The sequence below is a fragment of the Anopheles moucheti genome, chromosome X (assembly GCF_943734755.1).
Source record: "Anopheles moucheti chromosome X, idAnoMoucSN_F20_07, whole genome shotgun sequence".
In the NCBI taxonomy this organism is placed as follows: Eukaryota; Metazoa; Arthropoda; class Insecta; order Diptera; family Culicidae; genus Anopheles; species Anopheles moucheti.
Genome location: NC_069142.1, coordinates 10,496,548 through 10,511,948, shown reverse-complemented (window position 1 = coordinate 10,511,948; position 15,401 = coordinate 10,496,548). Strand labels below are relative to the sequence as shown.

At 47.5% G+C, this 15,401-nt stretch overlaps 2 protein-coding genes across 2 annotated transcripts in view; both read left to right on the top strand.

Annotated features, from left to right (window-relative positions):
• Positions 1 to 7,821, top strand: part of LOC128307345 (serine/threonine-protein kinase tousled-like 1) — a 32,851-nt gene extending 25,030 nt beyond the window's left edge. The window contains exons 2-8 of the mRNA XM_053045131.1: positions 1,623 to 4,639; positions 5,443 to 5,938; positions 6,035 to 6,213; positions 6,288 to 6,480; positions 6,559 to 6,764; positions 7,210 to 7,429; positions 7,516 to 7,821. Of these exons, the coding sequence (XP_052901091.1) occupies positions 1,623 to 4,639; positions 5,443 to 5,938; positions 6,035 to 6,213; positions 6,288 to 6,480; positions 6,559 to 6,764; positions 7,210 to 7,429; positions 7,516 to 7,821 (4,617 nt within the window). The remainder of the gene's footprint in view (positions 1 to 1,622; positions 4,640 to 5,442; positions 5,939 to 6,034; positions 6,214 to 6,287; positions 6,481 to 6,558; positions 6,765 to 7,209; positions 7,430 to 7,515) is intronic.
• A 246-nt stretch (positions 7,822 to 8,067) lies between these two features.
• LOC128307346 (ras guanine nucleotide exchange factor G-like) lies at positions 8,068 to 9,155 on the top strand. The gene has a single exon (XM_053045132.1). The coding sequence runs from the start codon at positions 8,095 to 8,097 to the stop codon at positions 9,079 to 9,081; it is 987 nt and encodes a 328-aa protein (XP_052901092.1). The 5' UTR covers positions 8,068 to 8,094; the 3' UTR covers positions 9,082 to 9,155.
• Positions 9,156 to 15,401: the final 6,246 nt, after the last annotated feature.

Sequence of the window (15,401 nt, the reverse complement as noted above, 5' to 3'; positions counted from 1 at the left end):
GCGAGCTTCCTTTTCTGGCCTCGTCAGTTGGGTGCTGTGCTTTTTAAAGCACGCTTTTCACTCTGCAACATGGATAAAACAGAACAGAATTCATTTTGATTTATTTATACTTTCATTGTATTGTGCGAGATAAAGCTAGTATAGTAGATAAAATGTATAAGAGTATCGCACCGGTTAGATAGTAAAAAGCGGTAATGAACGAAAACTCGTCTGAAACAATTCCTTCCTTGATTAGGATCCGGCTATTGTCAGGTCCCAAGTCAGGTAGATTGTATCAAGGTTGTTGGAGAATTCCTTCAAATCAAAGATGATACATTTGTCGCTGAATATCTTAAGGATCTTCCGTTGGAGGTAGTGAACATTTGACTCGAAATCTCTATATGACTTCTTGAATGAAGGTAGTCTACCGCTCTTCTAGCCGTGTCTAGGTTTCATATAATGTATGACAGCCACTGCGTTAGGCTAGATAACGAACCAGCTCCTCCAAAGCGAGAGTTGCCCACCATTAGTGTATTGGATCGATGAGATAGAGCACTTCCGCTCACTTCCTTACGGGTAATGTCTAGAGCGTTCTATTCCTTTCCTCCTAAACGCATATAAACCCAACCGTACGATTCTTGATGTGTTATCAGCACGAGTGCTCCTGATGCTGGTTTGCAATAAGAGACAACAAGAAATTACATTGTATTGTGTCTATTTCGCATCTTGCATCTAGAGAATGAAAGTGATTTCGAGAATTCTTACAACATCCGTTTTTACTGCGTTGAACCATAATGAAAAAAAAACCTTTCCTACAACGCGGCTGCCGTGGGAATATTGCGGAGTTGTTGCAGTAATCGTACCGTAAGGTCCGCCATGATGGATTGTCTCTGTTGTTTTGTACGGCTCAACAAATGACCGATACCTCACCCCGTCTCTATCGTGACGTTTCCAATTCATAATCGTTACCGTTTCGTCACCCTGTTTTGTGATGTTACGTATACTACCCGACAGCGAACAGTGCCCAGGTGTGTTGTTACGCCTCTTTTGCGCTACGTTACCATTGCTATGTATGCGTATGTTTCGAACCTTATACCGGTGTCCTTTTTCTTTTTTGTTTGTACACCACTGTGACAGTGGGTTTATCACCTCTTTGCTATTTGGTGTTGCTCTTTTTTATATGTATTAATTTAGTTTGTGCGAAAGGAATATTTAAATACTCGTATGAAATAGAACAGAACGGAAAATTTATATTTAGTTATAAGTGTATTCTAACGTTTAAAGAAATATTAAGAAAAACAATCTTAAAATATTGAACTGTTGCAGACGTATTTTGTAATTTATATAAGAGCAACTGGATGTGCATCAAACCACTCAATTGATGAGCACATGAAGAGTGTATTACACCCTTGAACAGACTTTCTAACGGACAAATGCTTGCGAGATTCCCAGAGCGCACCATGAGTGCACAAAAGAGAGAGAGGAAGAGAGAGGGGGAGTGGGTGGTTCGAGAGTGGTGTAGTAGTTCTCAATCTTGCCATTATCTCTCATTCTAACATTCTCTTCTTCTATTTTTTTCTTTTCCCCTTTTTCATGTTCTGCTTCTGCTCCCGTCCTCAACGGGGTCTGTCTCGACCAAGCAGATGTCGGCCGGTACGCAGCTGCAGATGGCACCACAGACAACAATAGTACAACAAGTTGGCCAGGTCGACCAAGCCGCATCGCACCATCACCACACGTCGCATCATCACCAGCAGCAACAGCAACAGCAACAGCAATCGCATCATCATCATCAGCCGCACTTTAGCAGCGGCAACAATCAGCAGCACCATCAGCAGCAGCAGCAGCAGCAAGTGACAACGGTGCTGAGCACGCACCAGCAGCAACAGCAAAGTTCTGCTGCCGCCGCGGCAGCAATTGCTGTTGTCCTTTCCGGTTCTGGTAGCGGTGGTGGTGGTGGTGGTGGTGGTGGCGGCGGAGGAGGCAGTGGTGGCAGCGGCAACGGCAACGGCAGCAGTGGCGGCAGCGGTGGAAGTACTGTTAACAGTGTGGGCAGTGCAACGACAGGAGGAGGAGGAGGTAGTGGAGGTGGAGGAGGCGGAGGAGGAGGTGGAGGAGGGGGAGGAGGCAGTGGAGTTAATAATAATAACGGTGGGACGGGCGGCGGCGGCGGCGGCGGCGTCAGTAGCAAAGGCTCCCTGGCGGATACGGTACAGTCCACGCCGACCACGACAACGGCGACAGCGGGAGTGGCGGTAACGACAGCAACACCCGGTACCACGGCCGCCCTGCATCCACCCATCCCCGTCGGCAACCTCCAGCAGCAGCAGCAGCATCACGCTCATCACGCGCACCACCACCATAACAACAACAAGGATCAGGACTCGAACATGAGCACCGGTTCGTCGCACAGTGATAAGGAGCCGGAAGCGATCATGAGCAGTCCGGTGGCAACCGCGCTACCCGTCGTTACCACCCCGACGTCCGAGAAGGTATCGCGAACAGCGTCCGAGCGCAAGCGAAAACGGAAGGCACCGGATGATAACGGTGGCCCGGGGGGCGGTGGAGGTGGTGGTGTTGGTGGTGGTGGTGGTACACTGGGAAGCGCAACGAGTGGTGGTCATTTTCGTGATAGTAGAGATAATATTAAGGGTCTGCGGTTGTCGCTGCCGGCCCACAGTGATAATAAGAAGATAAAAGATTTTTTTTCTAAACACCCGGGGCTGCCGGCGGTTGCGTCGCTCCGTGTGTCCAGTAGTAGTAGTAGCCCGTTAGTCGGTGGTGTTACCTGCATCACTACCATCGCGACCGCCGTCGGCAGTGGTGGCAGCAGTGCTACCGGTCCCGGCACCAACAGTATCGCGCACGGTACGGGCGTTACCGTGCCGGTCGGTGCGCTAGGAGCAATATCTAATTCCCCGCACGTGGATCCGGGCGGTGTCGTTGGGACGGTCGGGTCCACTACCGGTCCCGCGCGGAAAAGCCCGAACCCGCAGCAGCAGCAGCAGCAACCCCAATCGCCACATACGGGCGGCCAATATCCCATGTACCCCCCTAGTCCGCAAACGCCACTGCTATCGGTGGGCGCCAGCATCGGGAGCAATGGTAACAACAGCCACAATAGTGCAGGACCCCTGCAGCAGCAGCAGCAGCCGGATATGTTCAGCAGTAGTCGAACGCAGCGGCAACAGGCGGCTGCGGCCGGTTCGTCCCCTTCACCGACACCGTCATCGGTATCCGCGGGTGGCAGCGGCGGCGGCAGCGGCGGCGGCAGCAACAACTCTTCCGTACAAGTTCCTCCATCCGTCTCGGCTGCGATGGCAGCGGCAGCGGCGGTCGAGGCGGCCAAGGCAGCCGCCGCAACGTCCACCCCCTCGGCAACGACGGTGCTGTCGCCGATCATTACGCCACTGGTTAGCGCAACGGCCACGAGTGGTGTGACCGGCTCGGGTGTATCCATACAGCAACAGCAGCTGCAACAGTACCAGCCGATCGTGCTGGTGGCGAACAACAGCAGCACCTCATCGATAATGCTCCAGAAACAACCGGCACCGGTCGGTGCGGCTACCGGCCAGCAGAAGCAAACAGCACACCAAGCTCAAGGCACGCAGCAGCAGCAGCAGCAGCAGCAATCGTCGTCCGTGGTATCGACGCAGCAGCAACAGCAGCGCGAGTCGCAGACGCAGGCAACGATAGCATCCCAGCAAACGGTATCGCAACAGCAGACCGGTCAGAACTCAACCCTCCCCGGGAGCGCGTCGACGAACCATCAGTTGCAGTGTAACACCGCCAATGCAACAGTGGCCGGCGGTGGCAGTATTAGCTGTAGTATCGGCACGACCGACCATCACCATCAGCGGGTCACGCTGGTGTCGTGTAATACGAGCAGCAATAGCAGTAGTAACGGTGGTGTCGGCAGCGGTGCTACCGGTGGTGTGGGTGGCACGACGACGGGGTCAACCACCCCTAGCGGGGAACAGGCGAGCGGCGTCGGCAGTACAAACAGCCCGCTGATAACGACATCCGTGGCCACCTCCACCACGAGCAACAGTGCCGGTGGCCAGAACAATAATTCCATACTCCAGCTGCCGGGCGGTGCGGTCGTCACCACCACCAAGTCAATTGGGCAGAAGCTGCAACATCAGCAGACCACCTCCTCCACAAACACGGCACCCGGCGGTGGTGGACCGCAGCAACAGCAAAGCGACAGCAGCAGCACCAGCAACAACAACGGCAGCAACTTCGGTAGCAGCAAGTTCGGCCAGCAGCAACCGGCAACACCGACGACACCAGCGACGACGACCACGCTCATGCTGACCAAGTTCGTGCAGACCGATCTGACGCAGGCGGACATTACCGAGCGGGACCACGACTTCGAAAGCAGCCGGACGCGGGTGGACGAACTGTCCCGGCTGTCCGACGAGCAGAAGTGCCAGCTGAACGTGCATCAGAAGGCGATCGAGCAGCACAAGAGCCAAATCAGCAAATGCGTCGAGGTGGTGAAAAAGCTGCTCAAGCAGAAGAGCAACATCGAGAAGAAGGAGGCACGCCAGAAGTGTATGCAGAACCGTCTACGGCTCGGCCAGTTTGTAACGCAGCGTGTGGGCGCCACCTTCCAGGAGAACTGGACCGACGGTTACGCCTTTCAGGAGCTGGCGAAGTAAGTGCAACCGTGCCAAAAATAGATTGACACTATTACGGGAAGATCGAAGACTGGGATTTGACAGAAAACCAAAAACATCGCTTGACAGTTTTTGTCGCCAACCAAAATCGAACTCGTTTGATTTTTGTTAGAGCGTCGCAGCGATGCTATAATAATTTGGTAAAACAAAATTAAAATTTAATGTTGCTATTTTGGTGTCCAAGTGTTGAAAAAATCGTAACCAAAAACCCAATTTATATTAATGTGTTAAAGAACACGTATACAGGCAGTCCCCGAGATACGCGGTTCCTCTAATACGAGGATTCGGAGATACACGGTTTATGGAAATTTGACAGATGCGCTAGTTTATAGCACAAAATCTAAGCAAAAAGATTAAAAAGTAGTCTAAAATCGTATTCTTTGTCATATAAAACATTTCTTTTTAACTTACTTCAATGTAATCTTCCTAAAAATCGTCTGTTTCGACGAAAATCAAGTGCAGAGAAGGAAGTGGACTCTGTGAATTTGAAATATAAACGAAATTGCGGATTTTCCAGGGTTATAGCGGTCTGCTATAATAGTGTATCTCGGGGACTGCCTGTACATGTCTAAGTTATAAACAGTGGAGATGCTATAAATTTTAAATTGCCATAAATATCTATGCGATCTCTTAGCATAGATCCTTACACCAATACTACTTCATCTCCCTGTAATAGTAATCGTTTTTATAGTTTAACAATTCAGCACATCCTTACGACAGGATGTTGACGTGAAGATATGTTGTTTTACTGATGACTTTATATTGTTTTGATTCGTTTTAGACGTCAGGAAGAGATCACTGCCGAGCGGGAGGAAATCGATCGACAGAAAAAGCTGCTAATGAAGAAGCGGCCCACCAACAGTGAGGGTGGCCGGAAGCGTAACAATTCGTCGGCGACGGGCGGTGGCTCGGGCTCAACCGGCGGTACCGGCGATCGGGGTGGCGGTGGTCCGGGCAGTACCGGCGTCGGCACGGGTGCCGTTGTGGCGATGGGCAGCAGCGGTGTGGTCGGTGGAAGTGCCGGCAATGTGGGCGGCGGGGGCGGTGCATCGGCGATGCATAATGGCAATGACAGTACCTTCCTGAAGCCGGACCCGGTCGTCAGCAGCAACAGCACGTTCACGCTGCAGGAGTACTACGAGTGTGACGAGATACTGAAGTTGCGCCAGAGTGCGCTCAAGAAGGAGGACGCCGACCTGCAGCTGGAGATGGAGAAGCTGGAACGCGAACGCAATCTGCACATCCGCGAACTGAAGCGAATACACAACGAGGATCAGGTAGATAGAATGACATTGGTGTAGATGTTTTTTTTTGCGGTGTTTTACTAAATCAACATCCGTAAAATTGTTTCTTTGTATTTGTTCATGGTTTAGTCACGCTTCAACAATCATCCGGTCCTGAACGATCGATACCTGTTGCTGATGCTGCTCGGCAAGGGCGGTTTCTCGGAGGTGCACAAAGCGTTCGACCTGAAGGAGCAGCGCTACGTGGCGTGCAAGGTGCATCAGCTAAACAAAGACTGGAAGGAGGATAAGAAGGCGAACTATATCAAGTGAGTTGCGGAAAACGGTAGGATGTGTATCCGCTGAAGTAGTAATATCGCATCTCTTTATGCTCCTATAACAGACATGCGCTGCGGGAGTACAACATCCACAAAGCGCTCGACCATCCGAGGGTGGTGAAGCTGTACGACGTGTTTGAAATCGATGCCAACTCATTCTGCACCGTGCTGGAGTACTGCGACGGGCACGATCTGGACTTTTACCTGAAGCAGCACAAAACCATCCCAGAGAAGGAGGCACGATCGATCATAATGCAGGTGCGCGCACACAATTTTGTTTCCCCCACTCTGAAATCGGCTGTTATTATCTCACTGTTGTTTGCTGTTTCGTTTTAGGTCGTATCGGCTCTAAAGTATCTGAATGAGATCAAACCGCCGATCATACACTACGATCTGAAGCCGGGCAACATTCTGCTTACCGAGGGCAATGTGTGCGGTGAGATCAAAATTACCGACTTCGGTCTGTCAAAGGTGATGGACGAAGAGAACTATAACCCCGACCATGGTATGGACCTTACGTCACAAGGTGCTGGAACTTATTGGTGAGCAACGAAGCGCGCAGTGAGCCCTACCCGGCAGCGTGTGTGTCTGTGTGTGGGTGGTAGTCCCCAAATAGCGACAAAACTATTAAGTAGATCTCAATTAAGTAGCCATTATGTAACGATCAGTATTCGGCAGAGTGACAGCACATTCGCGGGTATTTGGATGTGTTACGTTAGTTTTTGCATTTAGCGTATTGTGATAGTTTTAGAAACGGCCGAGTGTGGTACACATATAGGTTTTTTGCTTTTTGGATAGAAATTGCGTTATCATTATTGTTTAGATTGGCCCTAAAGTGAACTAATTAGTTTGAGGAGTCGTTTTCATTCTGGCAAGCGGTATATGTTTGTATGTGTGTTGGTATTATTAATCAAATGTACTAATTGTTTTACGTTCGCTCTTTACCTTTTTTTTCTCTCTCCATTGACATCGTGTGACGGTGGTCAGGTATCTGCCACCGGAGTGCTTCGTTGTCGGTAAGAATCCCCCGAAAATCTCGTCCAAGGTGGATGTCTGGAGCGTCGGCGTCATCTTTTACCAGTGTCTGTATGGCAAGAAGCCGTTCGGTCATAACCAGTCCCAGGCGACAATACTGGAGGAAAATACAATTCTCAAGGCGACCGAGGTGCAGTTCGCCAACAAACCAACCGTATCCAATGAGGCGAAGGTAGGTGCTCGCGAACACCCTGTTTTTTTTGTTTAAACAAGGCCTTAACGTTGCGTTGCGGGGTTTCTGCTTTTCGTCCTTAACAGAGCTTCATACGGGGGTGTCTCGCGTACCGTAAGGAGGACCGGATGGATGTGTTCGCACTGGCCAAGCACGAGTACCTGCAGCCACCAGTGTCGAAGCACAACCGGTCGTCTAACGCGCAGAACCAGCATGCGGGCGGACAGAACAGCAGCACCAGCGGCACTGGTGCCGGTGGTGGCGGTGGCGGCGGTGGTGGCGGTGGCGGCGGTTCCGGTGGGTCTGGCGGGGCCGGTGGTAATCAGGTCGGTCAGCAGACATCATTTTCCACCGGCATGTTCGGCAACATGAACCAGTCTAGTTCGTCTTAGCTATTTTTCCACCACAGCACCGGTGTCAGCAGTAGGAAGGGTGCCGTCCCACCTGGAGCAGTCGTGTCGACGACCTTTGGTACCGTCGCGTCTCCGATCTCACCAGCATCCACGTCGCCAGTTATCAGTACTACCAACGCGTCCACCACCACCGCCTCAGCCGCTGCCGCCGTCGCATGTTCCGCCAGTACCACGCACCTATCCACCGTCTCTGCGGCGCAGCCCAACAAAGGTGCATCGAAGCTTGCTGGTGAAGGGCACCGCTCGGTGCTGATGCCACCAGCACCACCAGCGCCACCACCACCACCTCCACCACCACCCACCATCAGCAGCAGTCGAGTGATAGCGATCGCGAACGGCGGTGACGCTAACCAGCAGACGAACCGAAACGATCGTATCGTGCTGATGACAGCAACCGAAACCACTACCACCAGTCTGCCAACGACGGTCACTACTACTGCTAGCAGCAGCACCACGGGCTCCAGCTTTTTCAGCGTACACGCGAAGAAAGGCATCATCATTCCGTCGCCCTTAGCCGGCCGCACGAACGGTCGGCGGCTGTTGCACGTAGCGGACGAACTCCTTCCCGCCAGCGTGTTGCCATCGTTCAACCACAAAGCAGTTGTTTCGGCACCATCTAGGTGCGGCCGAAAGAGTATCATCATAAAGCAACAGCAACAGCATCAACAACAGCATCAGCAGCAGCAGCAGCAGCAGCAGCAACAACAACCGTCGCAGATAAGTCATCAGCTCAACTCCAACAATCAATCGCTACTGCTACGCCGTCAAACGGACGTGAACAAACAGCAGCACCATCAGCTGTTACAGTTCCAACCGCTGCCGGATCCATACAGCAACGTCGGTGGTGGTGGCAACCCGCGCAATGGTTGCTCCACAGCCGGCACCAGCGTGCTACTGCAGTGCAACAGTAATAACAACATCAATCAAATGGGCCTATCGATGGCAAAGGGCGTAAAACGGCAGCAGCAACATCTTCTGCTGCTGCGTGGGGGAGCAAACAGTGGCGAGAGTGGTGCTGGTGGTAGTAGAACGTTCGGTCGTTCTGTTCCGGCCGGTATCAACACTACCACCGGCAACAATCTGCTGCTACCGCCGTCCCAAACGGCACCATCCTCCTCGTCGCCACCGCCCTCGTCCTCATCATCGTCCTCTTCGATTATGGCAGCAACGGCAGCAGCTGCTGCGGCCGCTGCCGCCCACGCACTACTAGCAGGGCGACGGCACTGGCGAAACGATTAGCGACCGCTTGAGGATAAACACCGGCGCACGGTGACGCACGCGTTGTATGTGTACGTGACCGTGACGTGTGTGTGCGCGTGCACACATAATACACACAGAGACAGTCAGACAAACCTGCGCGAGAGATACATCAATGTGTCTTGTACCGAAGTCATTCAGGGAAGAACACCGTACTATCTGAACATCAAACCCATATTGGTAGGACGCGCAACGTAAGGGGATCCCATGATGAGGATCCTCCCTGCCCCCAACTACTATTACTATTAAATGGCAAATAGGCGCAATGGTGGACACGATTTGAAGAAGAGCCTAGGATGAGAAGAACCTATTTGTTCTGTTCGAAAATACCTTCGTTGGTAAATTGTACATAGATTTATTTTTGTTTTGCCTGCGGCATATGACACACTCTCTAGGTCTATAGGTGTTCGTTATATGAGCCGCACTATTATCACTATCTAGCTCGCCCCGACCATTCTTCCCATCTTCTCCGTTTATCCTACCAAGCCATGCCGGCACGAGTCTACACGGATCCATGGGGATTAGTATGAAGTTGGTTTCGGTTCCGCCGGATTCCGGTTGTTGGTATAAACACCCTTTCGGCAGATATATTTCTATCTGCGCAGACAAAAAAGATGCATTCAGTGGGCGACAGTTTCTATCTCCCAAATCGCCAATCGCCTTCTAGTGCCAAAACGAAAGCACAACCGGAACCGGTAACCGTATCCTTTCCCCTGCACCACTGCCGATCCGATTGATCGATTCGGGTGTCACTGCAAAATCAATGCAGAAGTAAAAATTTAGAGGACGTACCGGGGATTAGCTTGGGATTATTATAATTTCATTGCATTTGTTGTTTACTTTTCGAAAATTCATAATGCAAACAGTCACGTTCATTATCAGAGTGCAATTGGTAACGTACGAAATATTCCCTTTATTATCGTACAGGCAGGCGGTCCTGGGCATGACAATGGTTTTTAGAGCCAACCATGAAGGTTTCCGTTTGTAAAATTGATCGTGCAAAATGCAACTATAGGTAATGTTTTTGCCAATAATTTTCTATATTTGTATAAAATTTTGTCATTGGTTTTAATTGCATTCCATGTTTGTTGTCAAAGTTTAAAAGTATTTTATCCGACTGTATATTTTTTTTTTATTGAAAATTTTACTTTCCATTTTTTTTTTCATTTGAGCAGAGTTGTGTAGCTTGAGCGTATTTCAGCAACAGCAACACGGTACACAGAATGGTTTTTTGGTTTTGTTTTGAACGTGGCGTGCGTTTAGTTCACGCTGAACTAATACGGTTTCTATCAGATAGAAACATAAACGACACGAGTGACAGTGCTGTTAGCTTTGCTACAGCGCATTGTGCGCGGGATTTTCAAGCTTGATTATTTTCCGTTACACGTTTCAAGGAAATTCTCTACACTGTGTACAGCCTTTTTAGACGAAAGCGAACATTGCAATATGTTTCAAGCGAAAAAGAACTTAGTGAACTTTTTGCGGTGCGTTTGAGAGTGTTATCAGAATATGCGCGAACTCCTAGGCGATATGGCGATGGATACAGGACTCTTGCGAGAAGCTGGGAAGCATACTGCATCCTGAATGCAGTCGAAAAGGGGGTGTATGAGAGAGAGAGAGAGAAAGGAAAAAAAAAATGGTTTGAGTTCATACAATGTGTACAGGAAGCGTAAGAAAGGTTAGTTTGTAAGCATTAAATCTAACGACAAATAACTACTCGGAAGTAATTAGGGTTTTGTAAAAAAAAATAACACACACACACACACACACGAGCGATTGACAGCAGACTAGGGAGCCAAAATGAATTAGCCGATCCCTTCCTTCGCCACCCAACGCCACCCTCGCCCGAAAAGTAAATCCTAAACTGTACAGATTATTAATAGCAAAGCCGAGGGATGGAACTAATTAGCGGAAAAAAAGGAGCCGGGTGTGCATGTTTGTCACCGGCAGTAGAATAAGCAAGTTACTAAAAGCGAGGGAGAGAGGGAGAGAGAGAGAGAGAGAAAAAGTAAAAAAAAGAAGGATACAACAACAAACGCCTACACCAGACATACTTTTAACGGTGAAGCAAATGATGCGAATGAGTTATACGTTAATGCTTTATTTTATATCCTTTATTGTAAATATTAAACTAAAGTTTGCTGCGAAAACTAGTGAAGCTGCTTACGTGCGTTCTCATGCGTTTCCTTCCGACTTGAGAGAGGCCAATCCGCTAGCTTTCGTTGCTAGCTGAGTTATGGCACGCGTGTAGCGTGTACACGCGAAATGGCGCGGTATATTGTTTAATACCAAAACATTCACTGGGCGCATTGTTAGCGCCCCTGCATGTGCGGAGGGGGTTATAGGGCAGATAAAGCAGTTTGCAGGGTTTCTACATGTTTCGTGTCGCACTCCGCTTACCGAGGTCCTTCCGTTTTCTGTGAATGGCTCAAAGCGAACTTTGATGTAGGTTTGTAGCGCGCTGTAGAGGCTGCGACTCTGAAGCCGTTGGTGAAGCTTCGTACGTTATTCTGTAGTAATGCAGGGGGGAAAAACAACTTATGTTCATTATGCAAACGATACTCTATCCACTGGCAAACACAGCACCTGTATAGTCAAATCCAAAAGCGAGTTCCATTCTCTTCATGCTCATCAGTCTGGACGCTGCAATCTTCCTAACGAAAACAATGCAAACACAGCGATCAATTCAAGCAATGCGGAAAGCACAAGCGTACCCGACGATAGCAAAAGATGTACCGACCTAACCCGATCTAGCTCTCCAATGTAAGCAAGCAATGTAATCGAAGGAAACAAAAGAGGGAACACAACACTTTTTGATTGCTGTTTTGGTTTGATGAAACGTTTTTAATTCCGGTCGATCAACAGGTTGGTCTTATTGCTGGTCGATAAAACATACCGAGAGCAATGCTATTCTTGGGTTCCCAATGGTGATTGTAGTAGAAGCAATAGGATTGAAATTCCCATGTAAACCAGCCTTGCCGGTCGCAACGCATTTGCGCAGGTAGTTTGACGAACGATGGCTACGACCCTGGCAGCTCAATAATTTCAATAGTTTAGTCCCATTTTAGACAAGCAACAAGCATATAAACCAAACACACCGTATGATAGTTCATTGCTTGTACAAAGCAAAATCGAAGATTAGATGGAGAAACAAGGAAACGAGAGGACAATGTAAAAGCAACACCGTAATGTTCATGTAATTAGTGCAATGTGAGGGAAAGCGTACACACACACATAGTGCTACGCGCACACTTACACCGGTCGTGGGGTTTCAACGTCCTGAAAGATCTACTAGGTGGTGCTATCGTCCTGTAAGATCGCCTGTAGAAGATGTTTTCCTTTTGATCTGTTGTAAAACCACACGGAAACATACACATCCTGCGATAATCAAAGACGGAAATCAAACTGTTAGCCAACTCCTTTCTCTCCACACACACGCACACACACACACGAGGAAGCACTACTCCTTGTGTGAATGTGTTTTTTTTTGGTGTGTGAGTGCGAATCGCCATCTTAAATGGAACATACATGAAATAACCCCACAAGGAGGAAGGATGAAAATAACATAAACATCCACATCCACACAACAACACAACATGCTCATTTACCTTAGTGAATAACGTTTCGAAACATAATAGTGGTTTTGCAAAACGTGCGAAACGAAACGAAGAACGCGAAAACGCATGCACACACACACAGCATAGAAGGTGCGAACATTAGACAAACAAAGGAAAACATTCTAAAACAAATTGAATAATGCATGTACGTGCGTTGTGTGTGTTTGTTCGGCAAAAATCTGCAGACCAGGGAGAGAGAGGATGCACTAGGGTGAAGGAGAAGAATACAGTTGATAGGCACTGGTGGCAACAAACTTATACTTACCTTGGAAGTATTGGAGAGGGCAGATCCATACCCGGTGTTACAACTCCTCACACATGTACCACACACTCGACAGGTAGGACCAGAATATGGTGCAGCGAATTCCTCGCCATTAGCAAAAAGTGTTTTGAACATATATACTAGTGTGTCCCTGTTGTCCTGTAGCGCACGAAGCGTTTATCACGAGAAAATGAAGAACAAATCGAGAATCAGGCAGCGAACACCCTCTAGGGTAGAGGAGGTTCTGTTTTTCAGGTATGGGTAGCATTATTGAGAGCACGATTTAAAACACGGTGCGGATGCGGTGTTTCAACAAGCTGCAGATACATTCGTTGTGGCTTTGTTGTGGCGAACTGACCGCGGGGACGTTACACTAACAGTGGAGCACACATACCCTTGAAAGACGGTCAGAACATTACACCAATCCTAGTGTGGGGACGTAGTAGTGCGTGTATATTAAAAGAAAATACAGCGAATGCTTAAGGGAGGCTTCAGTTGAGGGTGGAGTGCGTATATATAACTATACAAACGCAAACGCCAAGGGCAAGGGCATGAGAAAGCTTCCCAATAACGATGGGATGGAGAGAGCGGACAAACCAACCAGAAAAAAGTAGACGAAAAACGAACAGAGCGAAACAAAAAAATCAACAACAAGGCTAAAGAAATTATAATAATGATAAATAATATATAAATATAGCAACCCCTACCACACACCCCCGCGTCGAGAGACAAAGAGAAAGAGAACGAGATAGAGTGTGGAGAGTGAGGAGAGGGTGAAGAAGTTCCCTTTCCCTTAAGTGCGCACGTGCTCACGCTAGACAGTTAAATGTTAAATCACAATGTAATACCGCGACAGGGAGGTTGGGGTGGTATCAGCAATGTGTGGGTCGGTTGGGATCGATGTGCTGGCAATGAAAGCAAACAAAAAAGAAGAAAAAAAACCAGAGCGAACGCAAAATAATTAATAAGGCTGGCAAATAATAAAGCTAGAAGAAAAATAATAATAAAATGGCCCCCCTTAGCAGCAGCAGCAGCAAAAAAAAACCAAGGCAGTGTGTGAATCGTAGGGGGTGGAAGGAAGGAAGAAGCAAAAAACATTTAATAAATTTAAAGTAATAAATATAATTAAAAAAGAACTATTGATTAATGAAGAAAAATAAAACAAAAAAAACCCCACACAACACAACAAATAACAGACACACCTACACCGTACACACACATACACAATGAAGAAGAAAAAAAAACATGCAAGCGCAAGGAAACAAGTAAGCAACAGAAAAAAAGCGAATACAGATAAATAATTATAATAAATTATTTAAGATATGAAAAATCTTCTATATGTAATAATAATTATTAAAAAATTGAAATAAAAAAAATAAATATTTAAAAAATACCAATGCGCGCGAAACGAAAGGATAAAATCTGTCGCAATAGAAATGCAAAAAAAAACAACATATCAAAGACTTGATGCTTTTCTTTTTTTTTGTTTTTGAATGTATTTTTTTTTCTGTGAACGTGTTAGTGTTTAAATTATGTATAAATTTATGTACAACTGTTGCGTTTCCTTTTTGCGTGAAATGGGGTTTAGTAGTGAATGATGTAAGTCGTGTGGCCGTTTGGTGGTTGCGTTGCGTACGTTTGATTTTTAAATCAGTGCCGTTGTTTAATTAAATCGTTACCATCGGTGCGGCTATATATGTATGGCTAACAGGTGCTAAAGGCGTATGTGGCATTACCACATACGCTGTTTGACACAGAGTGATTTCCGAACGCGTGCCGTATGCTTATCACGTACGCAACAGGGTTGTCTAGCCAGCTGGACATTATCATTCGTTTATGAAGTAATGCCACTCATTACCTGATTGTTGCATGTCTTTTCCTTGCTTTTAATTATGGTAAACATTAATTCCATTATTATAATTATTATGGAAGATACACGGATACATTGATTCAGGTGAATGCTTAAGTTTCAGCATCAATTTCAATGCGGCGTTAAATTTTTCGAGCGTGGATGAACCAGAAAAATCAACGAAACTAGAATGAGAGATAGTAAGTATGTCCAAAAATTTCACAAAGCACCTTTCCGACCTTTACAGACAAATTTATCTCTTTCCATTATTTCTCCCTCAGTTACGGAATCGAAACGAATCTAGTTGAAAGGCGCCAAGTCTCTTTGGTTAGATTAGTTTTCTTTGATAATATTAGAAAACAAGCTAACGAGACTCATCAAATACCCCAGGTAAGTGTTACGATATAAAACGGCATTCCTAACGATGGTGCAAAATGAGTCAATATTGAAAACAGCCCGAAATTATGCAATGCTGTAATGCTACACAAAAAAATATTGCATACTGCCAGGCGCTAACAAAGATGATCTATTTATCTATGAAATATTGAATTAAATAATATGGAATCTTAATTTA